The 21,992-nt window shown below is 36.2% G+C and overlaps 2 protein-coding genes across 3 annotated transcripts in view; both read right to left on the reverse strand.

Moving 5' to 3' along the window:
- The window catches only part of LOC137650042 (3-oxo-5-alpha-steroid 4-dehydrogenase 1-like), a 147,515-nt gene extending 142,540 nt beyond the window's left edge, over positions 1-4,975 (reverse strand). Inside the window, exons 1-2 of one of the 2 annotated variants that reach the window (XM_068383065.1) lie at positions 4,884-4,975; positions 4,231-4,564 (exon numbers count right to left, since the gene is read on the reverse strand). In XM_068383065.1, coding sequence (XP_068239166.1) covers positions 4,231-4,556 — 326 coding nt within the window. In that variant the 5' untranslated portion in view covers positions 4,557-4,564; positions 4,884-4,975. Of the gene's footprint in view, positions 1-4,230; positions 4,565-4,879 lie in introns of both variants that reach the window. The other variant, XM_068383066.1, reaches the window with a different exon arrangement.
- Positions 4,976-11,945: 6,970 nt separating this feature from the next.
- The window catches only part of LOC137649301 (uncharacterized), a 29,163-nt gene continuing 19,116 nt past the window's right edge, over positions 11,946-21,992 (reverse strand). Inside the window, exon 5 of the mRNA XM_068382286.1 lies at positions 11,946-12,058. Within this exon, the coding sequence (XP_068238387.1) occupies positions 11,946-12,058 (113 nt within the window). The remainder of the gene's footprint in view (positions 12,059-21,992) is intronic.

Below are 21,992 nucleotides of genomic sequence, written 5' to 3' on the forward strand. Positions count from 1 at the left end.
AAGAGGAGGCCTTGGGTTTTTCATCCTTCACAGCCACCTTCGAAGGAGAAACATCCCGTTTGGACTTCTTCCGCCGTCGCGAAAACCTCTCCCACTGGGAGGCAGACCACTCCCTACACTTGTTGACGACACTATCACACCATTGGCCTCTACAAGAAGGACATAGGGCGTGAGGATCGGTCTCGACCGCCGACATAAACGTTCCACAAGGGTGGTCGGGAAGACCAGGGCAGGAGCGCATGGTCGCAGAGGCCAACTTCACATACACAGTACAGTAATCTAGAAAAAGAAAGAAAAAAAAGCGTTAATGGCTGCCAATATGACGGCGAGGATGAGAGCTGACACGTCCGACCTCTATCCAAGCCGAGAGCAAAGTGAGCTCAATCACAGGTGTGTGAGGGGGAGCGGTAGCTAGCTACCCTCCCTACACCTCCTAACTAATGGTGTGGGTAGTAAACCCTCGTTAAAAATTAATGGCTCGTCACTTCAGCTAAGCAGACAGTAATACCCCTATTAAATAGCGTGGTTTGTATTCCAGTTACGGAACAAATATACAATTCACAAATAGAGACACTTTTGAGTAATTGCTCCATTTTTAAGTTAGTATATATTTTGAATATAGACCAAATGTCAGCTGACGTCACAAACTTCTCTTTGATTGACTATGTTGACATTGTTGGTTCCAGGTCGTTTAGTACCTCCTCAACCAACCCCTCCCTCCCCTTGCACAACATATCTTGCTATTTTTTGCTTTCCCGTCATTTAGAAAACATCCTAATTACTGTACAAAAAGAGGAGAGCTGCAGCAGTGCATAACTTTTTAGTAAATGGAGTGCGTGCTCTTGTAAACAAATACCCTTTGTTCTCCTACCACCCAAGGAGGAAAAGCATCCTCTTCAGCATCAGCCACACGTGACCAAAAGTTGGACTGAAGGGTAGGAGCACCTGTGCCCACAGGAGAAGGCTCCACTTTTGAGAAAGTAGGAGTGTGCTTCCACTCAACCCCAACTGAAGAACTCAAAGAGGACTTACTTTGAAGGGAACCATCAAAGCCTAGCAATGGTCAAAAACCCAACAAATCAGTCCCAGAGCAAGCGCTCCCTGAGGAAAGGGGCAGGACCAAATCGCTGAGGGAGACGGTACGGTCCCTTGACACACAAGGTTGACCTGGAGGTACCAGGAATGCACTGCTACTCGGCCGTTCCCCAAAGAGGACCAACGGAGGAGTAGCTTCAGGAAGAGATCGGGGGGTTAAAGTCCGTGATTTCTTTGACTTCGAGAAGGACACCGAAGAAGAATCTCGCTTGGCCTCCTCCTTTTTCCTGCACCCATGCCTCTCTCACTGAGAGGTAAACCACTTACGACACTCATTACGTGTTGTCCCAATCGCACCAGTGGCCCCGGCAAGCCGGACACTAGACATGGGGGCACGTCCAAAGGGCGGACATGAACGCACCAGCAAACAGGAGCGGCCTTCGAGACCAGGATAGGTACGCATGGGACAAGAAGAAATCCAAACATAATCTAAAAAGAAAAAGAAGAATAGTAGTATTCAAATGGCAAGCCTTGGCAGGAGAGAGCAGCAGTGACTGCCCTCTACCGAGCCAGAAAGCAAGTGGGTGCTCAGCCCAGGTATGTGAGGGAGTGGGGTAGCCGGCTAACCCCAACCCTCCTGCTAACTAGAGGTTGGGGTGGTTATCCCTTGCTAAAATTCTCATGGTTCGTCTTTCCACTCGCCGAAAGTAACATCCCTATAAATAGCGTAGGGTTTGTATGTAGTGTCGAAACAAAGCTTAAATAAAGACCCAAATGGTTGGCATGAGCAGTACAACAATGTAGCACTTGCTACAACAGAGAAGCAATGATAGATCATGCTGTTTATAAATGCACGGTTGATTATGCCCTGACTGGATGACCCTGATAGTTAACAGATGGCCCCAGGCTAACGTTTATTTGCGAGCAAAGCTAACCACCATGAAGCTAAAGGAGATGTGATATGAATTATAGTTTATTCTGATACTTTAATATCATGCCACTTAACATGAACCATAGGCCTATATTTTTTCAACAGGTTATCTTATGTGTACAGTATTATGCATTTCTGACCATTAACCCTTTTACCCCCAGGCTTTTTGGAAATTTCCAACCCTTAACCCCCAAGGGGTTACTTTTTTCCCAGCACATTTTGGTGTATATTTCTTTTAAATTGCTCTAACAGCCTTAATTTTTGTCATAGAGAGGTCAGGTTGGTCTCATTCTCTTGGAAAATGTCTGAATTTTCTCAAAAAATTATCAAAAATATGAAAAAAATAATTTTTATAGCATTTTTTTGCAAGGACGTACCGGTACGTCCATGGGGGTAAAGGGATGGCTTTTGTGAAACGTACCAGTACGTCCTTTGGGGGTAAAAGGGTTAATATTTCTGCAAAAGGCTTTTTCTTATTATTATTTCCTGACGTAAAAATCATTTCCAACTGGGATTCCCGCATAATTCTTATTATATAGGAGGGCAGGAAAGCTTATTAACAGGTGTTTTGCCCTATCATTCATGGTCTAAAATGGAAAAAAAAAACAAGATAATAAATAGAAAAATACATGGCTCAAGTATCTGGCTAGAAATCAAAGTATCACACAATTACCAAAATTAGCTATAATAGAAACATTCCAGGTATGGGTAATGGGTAGGAGAAACCAAAAATTCAACATCTGTCCTAACATAGCTAAAAAACACACAAACCCCATGACAGTAATCAGAAATGAAATGTATGCTTTCTAGTGTCTGTAAGGAAAATTAACATGTAAAAGTAGGTCTACGACTACGACATTACCAGATAAAAAGCAACAAAAGACATTTCCTAAAGTTTTAAGTAAAAGTTAGTTTTCCACCCACTGATCTCCAGTTAGGCCTAGTAGTCTATGTTCAACCAAAGTCTTATTCACATTGGCAATGAACAATATGGCAAACATAAAGCATACTTCTATACTATTAATAGTTTCCATAACTTACTCAGAGTAACTTGCACCTCTCATAGTTGCAACAATGTGGCGATGGAGGGCACAGCACACTTAGTTAGGTTAAGGAACTATTGGTTTTGATGTTTGCTAACACAGGTAACGAGCTAAATAATTCATATTTACCCTAATCAGAATATATGGTACACCAAAATGATTGTGTAAAGTTTTCCATTCTAGAGAAGTGAATAAATAAATATCCACCAGTGTCCTATCACTAGTAAATATCAAATCATCAAGTTCTCAACTAACCCAACCCTGGATGAATTATCCCTAACACCAAACCACCTTCCCTACATATTCAAACTGACATTAGTACTTCGGAATGGCACAATGGAAAATCTTTATCAAAATTCTCAAGCTGTGGATTTGGACTTTTTATAAACTAATTATAGGCATGGAGTTGGGCTTCTCAGACTAATCATAGATATGGAGTTGGACTTTAGAAATGAAAAAAGGCTCCTTTTTAGTTTGTTGGAGCAGAAAGAGTGAAAAAAAATATATATAATTGGGAAACCACATTTTAAGAATGGAAAAATACAAGAAAACCACCTAACCTAATTCGGAGCCATATCATAAAACTCAGTTCCCACTAGGAGTCCCACATTATCGGTGGAAATATATATATATATATATATATATATATATATATATATATATATATATATATATATATATATTTCTGAAACTATTCGTTTGCTACAGGAACAAGTGTCATTTTCGAAGAGAACGGACCTTTCTCTATTGAAAAAAGTAATTTTTTTTGTCCCTAGGTTACATGACCCTGTCATAAACTACAATATTACCGGCAAGAGTTGACATAGGCTATTCATGAGCCTAGGCTCATTGAGAAACATCTAAACTAAATTAAAGCCATTACATCTTTTACTCATTAGTTTTACTGTGCATATTCGCTTTTATTATAATATACTTCAAGGGTTTGGCGCTCTATGGAGATTCCATTAAATAATTCAAATGCACCGCCACCAACAGCTCATAAAACACTCGTATTCGAAATAAGTATCCAGATAAAACAGGTAAATTCATTATATTACAGTAAACTAAAACCATAATACATTATAAATTGGACCAGTTAACAATACACTAAATAGGTTTAAAGGCCGTCACTAAATAAAACTTCGTACAAGATACACTGGGAGTGGGACAAACATAAGCATACCTTGGAAAATAACGAATAACAAACATGGACGAACATACCTTTGAAAATAATGAATAATAAACATTCCTAGGCATAGCTGATTCGTCAGACTCCTGTAGGTATCCTTAGTGCCGTAAATAACAAAACTCAAGGGAACGAAAAAGGAAGGACACTCCTGAATGATCCAGGCCAGCCTCGCAGGTACTCCAAACCCGAACTTGGAATCGCTGTATCTTCCATAAGGAGCCCTTTTATTCATCAATAGAGTCAGAAGGGCATAAAGGACAACTCCCCAACTCATTCGATGTATCAATTGGTCCAGATCATTTGCGAAGAACATAGGATAAACATATTTCTTGACGAGGACGTCCGGGCTGAACACCATCTTCGCCTCTTAAAGTAAAAGCTTAAGGCAATAAGTTAACAACTCAACAAGGTTACGGATCTAAGAGTAATTAAGAATATTTCTCTTCTTTAAAATGTCAAGGTTACGAAGAGTAATAATATTTAAAGCCATAGGGTTATTAAGAGTAATTATGAATCATCTTCCCTATAAACTCGAGGTTAAGAAGAGTAAGTGTGAATCTTTTCTTTATAAGTTTACAAGTACTTGTGAATTTATCTTCTCTGTGAACTTAACGTCCTTCCAGAAAAGGGAACACCTCGAGTTTAAATGATCCTCTAATATTCTAAAAAGCTTAAGCTTACGAACTCAGGTTACTCAGGAGTAACTACGGCTCCCCTTTCTTCTTCTTCTTCTTCTGGAGGTATGGAGAGAAGTGAGTAGTGACCCACATACCAACAGTCCAACGGTGCACGAAGATAACGATTTTGATTACTTATACATGAAGATATTGGTTTCAGATCCGTTGCTATGGTGACAGCACACCAACTCCACAGCATGTAGCCTGATATGGTACATCATAAATATATATATAAGTAACTTTTACCTAGTCACTTCTCTCTAGATGATTTTAATATCGTTATCAGTTTGTCTTAGCTTTATTACCTTAATAGTCATATTAGTTCATTATGCCTGTTGCATAAGATTTTTCATAATTCTGACCATCCTTTATACTCAGATCTTCCTGAACAGTTCCATCTTGTTCGTAATACTAGGCATGCTGGTAATTCTAATAGTAAGGCTTTCTCAATCATGAGGCTTAATACTACACAGTATTCTGGAAGTTTTATTCCAGCTGTGACCAAGTTGTGGAATGATCTTCCTAATAGGGTAGTTGAATCAGTAGAACTTCAAAAGTTCAAAGTTGCAGCAAATGTTTTTATGTTGACCAGGCTGACATGAGTCTTTTTTATAGTTTATATATTTGACATATCTGTCCTGACGTTGTTACTATTCTTAGAGTGATTTGTTAATTGTTTCTCATCATTTATTCATTTCCGTATTTCCTTTCCTCACTGGGCTATTTTTCTCTGTTGGAGCCCTTGGGCTTATAACATCTTGCTTTTCCAACCAGGGTTGTAAGTTCGTTAATAATAATAATAATAATAATAATAATAATAATAATAATAATAATCGTCTCGCCTTCCAAAAATTGAAAATTTCGTCAAGCGATGAATGCTAAACGTCTCCCAGGTTATTGTTTACTTTTCGCGGCTACATCATGTCTGCCCTTAACTTGGTCTGTCTCATATGTGAAACCACGGAGGGAGACCTGAAAAAAATTGGATAGGATGTAATTCCAATCGGCTCTGTCATAAAAAGTGTGTGTATGTAGTTACAGACATCACTGATAATGCAGTGAAAAAAAAATGGTTATGCCACACTGCGTAAAGCCAGAACAGCCAAGTTATATATATATATATATATATATATATATATATATATATATATATATATATATATATATATATATATATATATATATATATATATATATATATATATATATAAATTATATATACATGTGCATTTGTCAAAACTGAAGGGAAATCTGATAATAAGAGAAGAGGCTTTGGGCGTACAAGAAGTGAGAATTGCTGAATTGGAAAAACCAAGGTCTATAGAATACCAGGTCTACCTATCAGCGACCCAAATAGCAACCCCAAATGCAGAGGAACTTGGACGAGAATTGAAAAAGAGAAGAAATCAGAGATAGATTATGCTCTAGTTAGGGAAGAAGACGAAGGTATTAGTAGCATGGTAATTGATGAAGAAAAAGTGATAACCCCCTACAGGATATCAAAAGAGATGGTGTATTCTGATTACTGTGCCATCCTACTAGAAATGAATTGGTTGATCTTAAAAAAGAAAGAAAGAAAAGTCAGATACAAAATAGTCTGGAACCATTTAAAAGTCCACAAAGATAAGAAAGAATTTATAAAGATTGCCAAAGAAAAAGGTGATATGAGATTAAAATATTCAAAATGGCAAGAAAAAAGTGCAAGAAATAATAAGAAAATGTAATATTAAAGAGACAAACAGAAAAAACAAGAAGTCCAAAGAATTAAGGAAACTTAAAAGAATCTTTAAAACAAATTGGATTATTCTTGAAAGGGAAAGAACGAGTTCAAAAGAAGAATTAAGGTACAGGAGAGCCTCGTAGACTTATACAAACAAGAAGAAAAACAAAAAGAGGAAGGTTTAAGAATAATCAAGCAGGTAGAAGAGATCAAAGCAAAAGACAAGCTGTCAGAAGGTGAAAGAGTGAGATCCAGCAAGGAAGAAAGAATAACCTATCAAGAAGTGGAAGCCATCGTAAAAAGCCTGAAGACAAGTACACAATGGACAGGTAAGGATTTAACAATGTTGTGATTAAAATGATGGGAAAAGATATAATAGAAAGTCTGACGTTGACCCTAACAGAAATTGACGAAAACATATGTATCCCTAAAGAGTGGGAAGAGATGCTGATACTCTCAATCCACAAGAAGGGAAATGAAAATGGAATTAGAAAATAAAAGAGGCATATCTATCACAAGCATAATTAGAAAAATATATGAGAAAATAAGGATGGAAAAATATAAGAACAGATTGAAGGAAGAGATGAGTAGATTACAGTGTGGAGCCATTGAAGGAAGATCTATGGCCGATCATCTGCTAACATTGAATGCAGTAATCGACTATAATGCCTATTTGGTAGGGTTCTGTGATGCATATAAGTGCTTCGATAAGCTAGACCTGAAGGATTGCATAAAAGAAATGGGAAAAATTATAGGATGGAAGGAAGCACTGATAGTAAAAAAAAAAAAAAATGAATGAAAAGGGTAGAGCAGGCATCAACTGTCCAGCAGGTACAACAGGGAATGTAAAGATTGAAGGAAAAGTGAGACAATGAACTATAAATGGACCAAAGTTATGCAGTATCGTGACTGACAAAGTGAATAGCATTAGTAGAAAAAAATATTACGTAGATAAGGAATATTGAAATTGAATCACTAAAATATTTGTAAATGATATTATGTTTCCCACAGGAAGGAAAGAAGGAATAAAATGTGCCATAAGTAATTTCCATAGCTTGGAGATCTTAAAGAAGGTCACAACCAACACCTACCCCAAAAAAATCGGGTGTATTAATTAATAAAAAAAAAAAAAAGAATAAGAAAGAAGAGGAGATTAAAACAAAAGTGAACAATGGGCCAGTAATTTTAGTTAAAGAATATAGGTATCTAAGTGAATGGTAAATAGAGAAGGGAAACAAAGAATTGGGTATCAGGAAAAAAATCGCATATATGACCCCAAAAATACGAAAGTATGGGGATACGAGAAAAGTAGGAAAACTGGCATTGGAAGTCAGAAAGAAAATATCTGAAACAGTAGTAGGCTAGTACCAACAATATTTGCTAACGTGGAGTCCTGGAGTGTAATAAGAGATAAAGATATGAAAGATTTGGAAAACCTTCAATATAAGATAACAAGGAATATGTATGAATAACCTGCAAGTTCTCCATATTGGGACATCCTTGCAGAAACGGGGATATGGCCGGTGTCCTGCTGAATAGAATATAAGAAATTAATGCTCTTCCATAACATCAGAAACTGATAAAAAAGACTAGTAAGAGAGATAATTGAGGATCAGTTGGAGAACCCTTATGAAAAGTGCTGGAGTAAGAGCATAGCAGAAATCTGTAGTATATATGGATGGGATGGCAGTAGAAGAAATAAGAAGTTGGAGGAAAAGGACCCTGAAAAAAGAAATCAAGAAAAGAATTATGGAACAAATAGAAGAAACCATTGAAGAAAAAAAGAAAGTGATGAAAAAAATTAAGATTTATAGAAGGAGATGGCCTACAGCCTTATATCAGAGAAATGAATCTGGATAAAGCATCCGTTGTAATGAAGTCAAAATGAAATATGCTCAATTTAAAAGCATATTTCAGGGGGAAATGTGAAGATAATTTGTGTGATCTGTGCAAAGATGAAGAAGATACTGCTGGATATTTATTTTTATGCCAAAAATTAGGACATTTAATGGAAGTAGAAATAAGTATAGGTACGCTGAAAAATCCTATTATTATTATTATTATTATTATTATTATTATTATTATTATTATTTGCTAAGCTGCAACCCTAGTTGGAGAAGCAGGATGCTATACGCCCAGGGCCTCCAACAGGGAAAACAGCCCAGTGAGGAAAGGAAACAAGGAAAAAATTAATTGTTTTAAGAACTGCAACAATATCAAAATAAATGTTTCCTTTTAAACTATAAAAACTTTGACAAAACAAGAGGAGGAGAAAGAAGAGAGAACAGTGTGCCCGAGTCTACCCTCAAGCAAGAGAACTCTAACCCACGGCAGTGGAAGACCATGGTGCAGAGGTTATGGCACTACCCAAGACTAGAGAACAATGGTTTGATTTCGAAGTGTCCTTCTTCTAGAAGAGCTGCTTAACATAGCTAAAGAGTCCCTTCTACCCTTACCAGGAGGAAAGTAGCCACTGACCAAATACAGTGCAGCAGTTAACCCCTTGAAAGAAGAAAAATTGTTTGGTAATCTCAGTGTTGTCAGGTGTATGTGTAATAGTTAGAATAGTTAATATTACATGTTTAAAACAAATGACGTAATATGTCAGGTTGGTTGAAGGAGCTAACCGTGGGACTTGCTGTAGTCATTCAAATCATAAACAGGACATACAATGCAAACCTCGGCAATGTGACATTCTTCTTAACGTCAACACATTGTCTCAAGCGTGTGAAAGTTTGTGACGTCACCGGATGCAGGTGTCTTCCGAGTTTGTGACGTGTCTAACGTAAACTAAGCATACGATATCTGTGATATCGATAAGTTAGTCAGTTCATATCTATACTTCACCAGAATTGGTCATCTGACCCACCCAGCTTCCTCCAGTGATGGAGATGTTTAACTCTGTTGTTTTCATAGAATAAATACTTAAAAGCTATTAAGATGTATTCAGTTATCCATTTACATACATCTGAAACAACACATACTCAATGTGTGCTTATAACAGTAGCACACCAATATATGAGGACGGAGAAGAATATGTTAAGAATAGGCCAGACTATTCGGTGTATGCATAGGCAAAGGGAAAGTGAACCGTAACCAGAGAGAAAGATCCAATGTAGTACTGTCTGGACAGTCAGGGATCTGGCTGCATTTATAGGTAGGGCAATGCACATGAAAGAAGAATGTAAAAAGTCCAAACTGATCACAACAGGTTGCCAAAACTGATGATTTCAAGGTAGAATGGGATAAAAGTAAAGATTGATAATCTCATTATTAATTTATGAATGGTAGCCTACAGGTAAACGAAGCTTAATTACAATGATAAGAATAAGCTTTGAAGCTTTGCACTCATCTATATAGTGATAGAATGCCCTCAAATTTATTTTAAGGAGTGAGCAATAAGGAACCAGGAACTGTGTACTCTACTGAGCAGACTAGGCTTGCGGTGATTTACCAGGCTTTGTTTTCCGGTATTTACTATTTTACAGTTTGCTTAAATGGAAGCTAGTGTCAGTAATCCACTTTTCCCCTCCATTTCTACATTGAATAGTCTCCCATGTCAACGGATGATGAGACATCGGAACATGGGCTTTTTCACTTTATTACAAAAAGGTTCCTGAATACACTTTGTACAGCCGTTACTCTCAGTTAAGTACCTTGTCTATTGATCGCTCAAATGGTACTGATTGATTGATTTAAGGTTTTCAGGCATCCTGACATCTAAGGTAATTGACGCCGATATCATTTAGTTTATATATACAAGAAAATTAAAAAATATTCAATTAAAACCATAAAAGTTGAATGCCATTATAAAAGTTAGATAGTTTTCAGAAGACCTGCTTCTGAAATAAATCTAAAAATGCCACTTGCATAGTAGGACACATCATGTCCGAGAATCTTGGCAAGGATGAACCTGATACCCTCACCTCGAGCCTCAAACAAATATCTATTCCCTAAGTTATTATAATTGGGGTATTCGGTCAACAAATGCCTCACTGCTAGAGGTACTAAACAGTCGTCACAATACGGTTGGTGTTTGCCCTTCATCAGAAACGTGTGTCAACCGATTGTGACCAATACAGAGATGACAAAGAGAAGTCTCCCGTTTTCGAGGCATCATGTTATACCTCCAAGGAGAAGTTGCTATTTATTACAAAGCAATTTCTTGATGTTAGGTAGGAAATCGTTACACGGAATGGGATACCTTCTTGGCAGCAACTCGGATGCAGCATTCTTTGTCAGTGAATCTGCCTTCTCATTACCAGACACATCTACATGTGCTGGAATCAAATGGTACTGACTAACCCTTGACAACTAAGATGCAATGTTGCTCTATCAAGATGCTGAATTGTTAGGTTTTGTGGAATTCTCCAGTGTGATGGAAATATACTGTCAAACACATCACTTTATGATTCTAGGGACACGTCACGAATAACAGAGTTCAGTGATCACGCCCTACAATTTATGACACTCATAGTACTCTTAAAAGGGTCATTAACCTTGATGTATAAAGCCCATATTTTGCATACAAGGATTATGACATTAACCTCCCCCCCACCCCCCGCCCCCAAAGCTCCTCACTTAGGGAGGAGGTGCCAGGGCCCTCACATACCTAACTGCCGCCCCAGGGCAAAGTTCCTAGTGACGAACCGCCGCTACCCCCCCTACATTCAGCCCCAACACACCAGTTCCAAATCCAACCCCCTTTTAAATCACTTTGCTGCCCATGGCCCTGTATATTTACAAAATTACAAAGTAAACAGCTCTTAATTTTTGCTTCATAAATACACATCAACAGCAATGAAGACTTTGAAGTAAAAGAAAATAAATTGATTTCAAAGCAAAATTCCATCAACATTCAACCATAACATAATAAATTTCATTATCAAACATTCACAAGATTTATTTACATATTAGAATTAAGAAAATAAATACATATATACTTTTCATTATTTGGTAGAAAATGGAATATACTACACACACACACACACACACACATATATATATATATATATATATATATATATATATATATATATATATATATATATATGTATACATATATATATATATATATATATATATGTATACATATATATATATATATATATATATATATATATGTATGTATACACACATATATATACATATATATATACATATATATGGTATATATATATATACATTTATATATATGTATACATATATATACGTATATATATACATACATGCATACATACATACACACACACACACATATATATATATATATATATATATATATATATATATATATATATATGTATATATATATTATACACACACCAGGTTAGGCTACAGTTTTTAACATTTAGCAAATTAATTTTCTTGTTTTGCTTATGGCAAATTCATGAATTACATTTTCAAAATTCATTGCCATCAGTGTTTCAGACTCAATGCTGAGGAATACTAAAGACTGAAAAGCTGAAAAAAAACGAATAACCAAAATTAGTTTGTAATAAGTGATATTTATTCATAGCAATAGTGGATTGCTATGAATAAGTATTACTACAAGTAAAGTAGAGAGCAAAAAAGAGACAAAAGAGACAAAAACTCAACACGTTTATTCAGAAACACTCAATTGTTGAACCTCTCAAACGGAGTAAAAAACGCGGACACACTTCCTCTCTACCACGTAAATTCCCCGTTCACACGACAGCCTAAACTACTAGATACCCTAAAATCAAACTATGTATACTATATCATTCTAAACTAAATATAAATTCGCCATTGTACCAAAGGAGGCATGCTTAGCCGCCTATCGAAGCTTCCATAACATCATCATAAATGCTCTATATTTGTTTATCACACTTCTGAATCTCTTTATAAATGACCTATGTGACTTCATCTATCGACATTATCAATGATTCGTCACAAAATATCTGATAACAATAGATATACGTAGGACCCACATAAAGTCTTTAAGTGGGTCCTGGGTATACGGTACCGTAAGTAGCAGTGATTTTTAGAGGCAAACATTTTTAAGTTCATGATTTTCATTGTCAGGATGATTAATTCTATTGCAAAAAGAAAAAAAATCGGGGAACTATATTAATTTTTGTTGGTTTTAATGGCTTAATTACAAAAATCGTAATTTGTGGTAGAAAATTTCAAAGCCTTTATCCTTCACCCGCAAATTATCATTATTTCAATCTTGTGCTGCGGCAAGTCCAGGCTATTTTTGCCGCCCCTAAAAAAGTGCCGCCCCAGGGGATTTGCTCCCCCACCCTAACCCCATGTGAGGGCCCTGCACCTAAATATAAATTTTGATAGTGAAGTGGAAATAAATGGTAACATATCTTTCATTGATATTAACATACAAAAACAAGGTACAAAATTCAACACATCTGTTTACAGAAAACCAACGTTCACAGGGCTATGCACTAAATTCGCCTCTTTTATTCCTTTACAATATGAGAGAAACCTTGTCTGCACTTCCACTTAAAGGACGTATAATCTTTGCTCTAATTACCTCAATATTCATAAAGAACATATTGTATGTGAATAAAATTACTTTACAATGATTTTTTCCCATATAATTTTGCTGACACTTACATAAGGAAAACGCTAAACAAACTAACGCTATCGCCACTAGAAAAGCAACCGAATGTGTCCGGGGAAAAAATATTTTCTTTACTATTCCATATTCAGGGTCCCACATTTTTAAGTTCAGAAACCATTGCAGTAAAATCGTACGTGAATTTTATCCACAGGCATTAATGAAGATTGTGTTTTACCCCTCAAATGCAATGAGTAAATTTTTCAAGTTTAAAGATCTTTGTTCGGGTCCGATCAGTGTCTTGACAAAATTATAAATGTAAGGAAAAAGCATAATTGTACAGGAATATTGTTCAGTGACACCAAGAAACGTATTTACGCTGTGAACATTTGCCTGTTATTGTAAATATTGATTTTTTTTCTATCATGACTGGAGCGAGAGCGGACCGGAGCGCTAGTGTGAATGCTTCCATGTAACAATATTTGACTGGACCAAGACTGGACCGTGACTGGAGCGAGAGCAGAGCGTAACCGGACCGATAGAGTGAATCAACCCTCAGGGGGAGAAGATCGAGGAAGCAAAGAATTAGATGGCAAGATAAATTGAAGGATGATGATATGGAGAGAGGAGGTTTGGTGGAAGAGGATGCCTTGTATAAAGCCATTGGAGTGGCTCATCAGGTAACCGACCCCCTTAATGTATGGATAACGGTTAGGAAGAAGAAAGATATATATATATATATATATATATATATATATATATATATATATATATATATATATATATATATATATATATATATATACATATGCTGCACATATATGTAGAATGATTCCTAATTCCTTACTCTAACATGGAAATACATGTATGCATGTTAATAAAAACCTTCTGGTCGAGACATTGCTTTCGAATGATAATTCTTGTGAAGATTGAGCTACTAAATTTTTGTAATCTAATATCTTTGAATATTTTCTGAATTATTCTATGTATTCAGTGTAATATCTTTTAACCTTTTCTGAAGCAAAAGATAGAAAAGTAAATTTTTGCCGAAAAAGTGGGGGACTACAGCCCCAAGCCCTCCCCTACTCCTATGCCCATGAATATCTTCAGTCTTTCGGATGTCTAGTGGGTGTTTATTATAGTCTCAGGGCCGCATGTTTGAAAGGTCTAAACCTACATTAGACATATATCTCGGTTTCAATCATTTGAAACCTTCTGCATCTATGCTGGTGACTACATGATTTATTGGCAGCACGATATTCAGCAATTCTCTATATATTTTGGACATCCGGTTCTGATAACTTGATGGGCTATTGCACTTATCTTATACTCTATCTAGCTTTAACAGTGATCCTTTCTCAGGGTGGGACACATTTTCATTTTATCAGTCATGCACATCTGTTTATTATGTTTTGTAATGTCTTAAGTTGCAGTTGGAGTTTGCAGTAGTCAATCCTGATAATAACACACCTTATCACATTTTTCTTTACAGAATGTTCATCCAGGTACTCTTCTATAAAAGAAATGTTTCTAAGATAATATCCAGCGGGTTTTACATTGTTTATTTGAGCATTGAGAGACATGTTACAGTCAAGAGATATTCCTACAGGGGCATAGGAGCGTGTTTTAGGAAGGGGGGCTAAAGTTAGAAATGATACTTACGGAGGGGTCTTGGGGGCTCACTCAGAAATATTTATTACGAAGAAACCCCCTTGTTTGCAATTTTCTGACATCTAACAGCAGATTGTAGCAACCACAAAATCATTTTTTTTCTAACATATCAAAGATGTTAATTCTTTGCTATAAACTCATCCCAATATCGATCAAGTTATGGCTTTGGAATTGGAATTGATTATGAGTTATCTGGCATCGTGGCTTCCTGTCAAGTTAGGGGTATAAGTTTTATAAGCCTACCATGTTTTTACCTACTATTTATAGCTATCATTTGTTTTTTAGTTTCAACCTCATGCTTAAATTTTTACCGGGTTTTATATTTCTAATTTTCTCTAATTGCTAGTTTACAGAAGACAATTATCTGATGTTTCAATTGATAATTATGTTTTTTGTCATTGGCTTTAAACCATGTTGATAAGGTATGCAAATGAAATCCTGCAAACAGAGAAGTACTCCATACAATTGATAATACTACATTGATCATAAAAATCAAGATTTGTAAAATGCCTTTCGATTAACAAAACTATATATATATATATATATATATATATATATATATATATATATATATATATATATATATATATATATATATATATATATATATATATACATGTATATACATACATAAAGTATATATCATCATCATCATCAATATCATCATCACCATCATCTCCTACGCCTATTGACGCAAAGGGCCTCGGTCAGATTTTGCCCGTCGTCTCTATGTTGAGCTTTTAATTCAATACTTCTCCATTAATCATCTACTTCGCGCTTCATAGTCCTCAGCTATGCAGGCCTGTGTCTTCTAACTCTCCAGGTGCCTTGTGGAGCCCAGCTGAACGTTTGGTGAACTAGTCTCTCTTGGAGAGTGCGAAGAGCATGCCCAAACCATCTCCATCTAACCCTCATCATGATCTCATCCACATATGGCACTCGAGTAATCTCTCTTATAGTTTCATTTCTAATCCTGTCCTGCCATTCAACTTCCAATATCCTTCTGAGGGCTTTGATCTCATATCTACTAAATCTATTGGCGATTGTTTCATTGTCATACCATAACTCATGTCCATATAGTAACACCAATCTCACTAAACTGATATATAGTCTGATTTTTATATGTAATTTCAGGCGATTTGACTTCCAAATTTTACTTCACCAAGCCATTTTTTTTTTGTCTTTCACTAAACTCTAATCCTAAAGACCCTGTATTGGAGATCATAGTTTCTAAATAATTAAATGATTCTACCTCATCAATCTTTTCTCCTTCCAATGATATTTCATCTTCCATTGCATACTCCGTTCTCATCATCTCTGCCTTTCTTCTATTTATCTTGAGCCAAACCTCATGTAATATTTCATGCGTTCGGGTAAGCAAGCATTGCAAATCCTGTGGTGTTCTGCTAACAAGGACAGCATCATCAGCATACTCTAGGTCTGCTAATTTCCTATCACCAATTCAGTCCAATCCTTCTCCACCATCTCCGACTGTTCTACACATTACAAAATCCATGAGGAGGATAAACACCGTAGGTGACAACACATTCCCTTGGAATACTCCGCTGTTCACTGGAAATTCATGTGTTAAGACTCCATTAACATTAACTTAGCACTTGCTAAGCTCATGGACAGACTTAATCAAATTCACATATTTAAGAGGAATTCCATAATAACGCAGAACTATCGACAACATTGGTCGGTGCACACTATCAAAGGCTTTTTTATAGTCCACAATGGCATCAAAGTGGATTTCTATATTCTGCATATTGCGGTACAACATGCCTCAAAATGAAAATTTGGTCAGTGCAATTTCTACCTTTTCTAAATCCTACTTATTCATCTATCAGCTTTTCATCAATCTTTCTCTCCAATCTCTATAGAATAAGCATGTTATATATTTTCATAACAACTGACGTAAGTGTAATGCCTCTGTAATTATTGTGTAAGGACATCGCTCCCTTCGTCGTCCAGAAAATCAACAAACTATTTATTTATTTGAATTCTCCTTTCGCCACACCGTGGTTTCCCATGTATATGTATTCCGCTCTATCAGAGCTACATTTTGACATATGTATCATTTCATTACATGTTTCTGTTAACTCATAATTCGTATATTTGTAAGTGGTAGGCGTCGAAGAAAGATCTCGCGAGATAAGCTAATCTCACGTCGTCGGCCGTTGCTGTCTGTTTCTGGGAGCATAAGCAGGCCGGTTAACTCGTCCCACGCCTCGACAGGAGAGGTGTCACCCATGGGCTTGCCGGCGAGGTCCAGTACTTTCTGTGCTCTTGCTGAGACGGAGGGGGAGTAGATACCGATGAGTTTCGTTCTCAGGTCGTCGTATGAAACTTGGCCGGCCTGGGCGTCGAGCCATGGGAAAATCTTGTCGAATACCTCTTCAGGTATGGAGGTGAGAACGATGTCAGCCTTGGCGCAGGAGTCGCTGAGTCTAGCGACGCGGAAGAGTACGTTTGCTCTCAGGAACCAGGAAGCGGTGTTCTGTTGAGAAAAGGGCGGCAGTTTGACTTTGGGCGTGGAGGCGAGGCCGTTGGGTGCGATGGGCGTGTTGCTTCCTGCATCGTGGCCAGACGACGAGTCGGCGAAGAGGTGAGAAGTTGATATGTCGGTTAAGCTCATCCTACTGCCTTACGTTTACCGAAGTGTGGGAGAACCAAAGGCAGGCTCATGCCTAAGGTAACGGAGTATAGAGAAGGTAGCACGGCCGTAATAAGTCCGTTAATGGCAAAGCCAAAACCGCTGATGCTACTTTCACTCCGGGGTCACCAGTTGTAAGGACAGTGAGACAAGCGTCACCAAGATCAACTGATACTTTATTCAAATGTGCACGGGAGTATATTACAAGGTGCGGACGGAAAGGTAGGATGGCGCTGGCGCCAAATCAGATTGAAGTGCCTGCCAAAATATATGCGTTTTCTTACACTTACAAATATACGAATTATGAGTTAACAGAAACATGTAATGAAATGATACATATGTCAAAATGTAGCTCTGATAGAGCGGAATACATATACATGGGAAACCACGGTGTGGCGAAAGGAGAATTCAAATAAATAAATAGTTTGCTGATTTTCTGGACGACGAAGGGAGCGGTGTCCTTACAATTGCAATCAGTCAGGTCTCCTTTTTTTTTTGCTATTTCCACCAACACTCCTAACTCCCATTCATCAGGTTTTGCCTCTTCATGCTACATTCTACAGAATAATCTTGTAAGTAGTCTGAGAGTCACTCCATTTTCGGCCAGTATCATCTCGGCAGTTATTCCATCGTATCCAGAGGCTTTCCATCGCTTGAGTTTTTTAATGGTAGCTTTGACTTCAAACACATCGAGTTCATTCATGGGCACGTCAAAGTCTTCATCAGCTTCAGGTATATCAGTCAAATCATTCCCGTCATATCTCCTGTTCATAACCTCACTAAAGTGTTCCATCCAACGTTGTCTTTCTTAATCTTCTGTTGTTATAACAGACCCATCTCTCTTTTTGTTGGGTATATCCTTCTTCTCCTTTGCCCCAGTCGAGATTTCATTAATTCTATGAGCGATTCTTATACCATAGCCACTCCCTGAATTCATAGCTTTGTCAGCCTCATCTTCTTTACTGTTTAAATATTCTCTCCAGTCATTCCCGGCTTTTCTTTTGACCTCACTATCAATACTGGAATATTTAGCATGGTCTACCTTGTAATTTTCACAACTTCCTCTAAAACTTTCAATAATCAATTTCTGTCTTTGTTTCCTTTTTATAGTATCCCAAGTATCTTTTGATATCCATGGCTTTTTCCTTGTAACTACGTGTCCCAAGACTTCTCTATCAACTGACTAATATATGTTCTTAAAATCACAGCATTCTTCATTAATTGTCTGATCTTCATCTCTTAAAGTCTCTAAGACTGCAAATCGATTTCTACATTCAACTGCAAATATTTCTCTGTGTTCTTCTTCTAAAAGCTTAGTTGTATCAAACCTAGGTATTCTATCTACCACTCTGTTGGGTTCTTTCAGTTTTAATTTCAGTGTGGCAATGAGGAGCTGGTGATCACTTACCAATATCTGCACTTCTATAGCTTCATACAATTCTCAGAGTCCTCCTTCTCTCTTTATTGATGGCAATGTGGTATATTTGATTTTTGTAATTTCCCCATTGTGAAGTACATGTATATTTGTGGATGTCCTTGCACTGAAAAAGAGTACCTCCAATGACAAGATTGTTTGCTGAACAGAAACTTATGAAATGTGCTCCATTTTCACTTGCAACTTCGCCAAGACCCTTGACACCCATCACATTCTCTATCCCTTGATTATTCCTTCGAACTTTAGCATTAAAGTCGTCAATCACAATTTTCATATCTCTCTCTGGGATCTCACCTATTATACTCTGCGTTTCATCATAGTATTCATCTTTCCTTTCTTCAGGGGAGTCATTTGTTGGTGCATAACAAACTATAACTCATATTGCACTGCTTTCATTTGAACTTTGCAAGTAACAATCTACTATTTACAGCTCTCCAATCGGTTAATGCCTTTTATGGTCTTGGTGTTATCATCATTTCTACCCCTTCTCTTACAAATCCAACTTCAAACTTGCAGAAAATGTTTTTATGTTGAACAGGCTGACATAAGTCTTTTTATAATTTGTATATGATATAGCTGTTTTAATGTTATCAGTGTTTTTAAAATATTCTATTTCAAATATTCATTACTTCTTATATCGTTCATTTATTTCATTTCCTCACTAGGCTATTTTTCCCAGTTGGAGCCCTTGGGCTTAAAGCATCTTGCTTTTCCATCTAGGGTTGTAGCTTAGCTAGTAATAATTATATAAATAAATAAATATATATATATATATATATATATATATATATATATATATATATATGTATATATATATATATATTTATATATTTAAATATATATATATATATATATATATATATATATATATATATATATATATATACATATATATATATATATGTATATTGCCTTGGTCTAAAGTTTCCTTACCAATCCCCTTACGACGTGTTTCATTTAGGGCCAATATATACAAACTATGTTTCATAAGTTTACTCTCCAATTGCTGTAACTTCCCAATCTGATTCACGGTTCTAATATTCCAATTATTAATTAAATTTTTATTTTAGTATTTATAAACCAGGAGATTCTCAGCACCCCACTACACTCGATACTGGGGGCCATTCTGCCATCTTCTCTTTCCATTGACTGACTAAATCCATACAGGATTCATTGGCTAGATACATCAAAGGATAGCCAGTTCTTTGTGATGCGCAGTGGCTATCTAATTATATATATACAGTATATATATATATATATATATATATATATATAGAGAGAGAGAGAGAGAGAGAGAGAGAGAGAGAGAGAGAGAGAGAGAGAGAGAGAGAGAGAGAGAGAGAGAGAGAGAGAGAGAGAGAGAGAGAGACTAGAAAAGCCCGCCTTTGGAAATTGAACCTCACAACGTACTGTACAATATCAGGATCCTGTCAAGGGCAGAACTTGCTGTGTTACTATAAAGGCTGAAATAAATGAATTGGGATATAGTAAGATTGAGTGAAATTAAAAGAACTGGGGAATCTTATATAGAGTTAAAAGAGGGTCATATCATATCTTCGGAGGACATGAAAGGAGCAAAGAAAACAGAGTGGGTTTTCTTATTAATAAAAATTTTGCAGGCAACAGAAAAATCTTATAGGATCAATGATATTATTGCAGGATTGGTTTTCAAATTAAATAAAAAAGATACAGAGGAAGAAAGAGACTTTTCATGTAGACCTACAGACGTCTTGAAAAAGCATGACTATTTGCATTTGTTTGGGTGATTTTTAGATAAAGTGTGTCATAAGAATAGAGGAGAATCAGGTGTGGCCAAATTTGGAGTAGGCACGAGAAATGACAAAGGAGACATCTTTGTAAAATTTGCTTAAAGAACTATATAAAAATCATAAATACCATTTTTTAATATAAAAATGAACACAGAAAATGGACAAGGAGAAGCCCAAAGGTAGAAAAGAAAAACAAAATAGATTATATTCTCAGTGAAAAGTTTAATTCAGTTAAAGAGGTAACAGTGTTAATCAAGTTGAAGTCAAGTGATCATAAATTTGTGAGAAGTAAAATTTGTCTATATCTAAGGAAGGAAAGAAAAAAAAAAACAGATAAAAAAAGAGATACACAATACTGTAATAAGGGAAAAATATGATAAGTTTAGCTTAGCAGTGCAAAATAGGTACTCCTAGCTACATGCCAAAATGGAAGCAAATAAAAAGGAAATGAATAGTAAGTCAGCAAAATTTGTATTGGAATCAACACAAGAGCTAGGTGGAAAATTTTCTAAACAAGATCAAGGAAAACTATCAGAAAACACAAAACATCTAATAAAGGAAAGGTTGGAAATAAGAGTAAAATCGAAGTGAGATGAAATAGAATTAGCAGAACTATCCAAAACAATAAACAAAGTAAACACTAAGGAAAGGAAGAAGCATTAAGATAATGAAAAGAAGACTTGGAGCAGTGTCAACAGATATTTGCTTTAACGGATGAAAATCGATATATCAACAAAAGAGAGGGAGTGATACAAATTACGGAGGATTTTATACAATAGTGATGTGAAAAATAACAATGCCAATAGAAAAACGAAGCACCTCGAGACGCTACCGAAAGTAATAATAGAAGCAAAGAAATAATTAAAAGGCAAGAAAGGAGGCAACTCGAAGATGGCTTATCAGATGATTTAATAATAGATGGAGGAGATTTCAGGGTAGTAAATCTTGCTGAACTTTACACATAATGTCAGCAAGACTGCACTATACCTTCAGATTAGAAAAAAAATTATCATTGTATTATTTCACAAAAACAGACAAAAAAGACCCGAAAAATTACCGCTAAATAAGCTTACTCTCTGTAATACAAGATATATTTACAAAGATCATATTAGGAAAAATTGAAAGAAAACTAGATTTTAATCAGCCAAGATAACAGGCAGGTTATAGAAGCGGATAATACACAACTGACAATATCCATGTAATTAACCAGCCAATGGAAAAATCTACTGAGTAAAACAAACTAAAACGTATGGAATTTAAAGACTATTACAAAGCTTTTTATTCTGTCAAAATCTAGCAGTAATGAAAGCCCTTCAATGACGAGATAT

The sequence above is a fragment of the Palaemon carinicauda genome, chromosome 11 (assembly GCF_036898095.1).
Source record: "Palaemon carinicauda isolate YSFRI2023 chromosome 11, ASM3689809v2, whole genome shotgun sequence".
Taxonomy (NCBI): domain Eukaryota; kingdom Metazoa; phylum Arthropoda; class Malacostraca; order Decapoda; family Palaemonidae; genus Palaemon; species Palaemon carinicauda.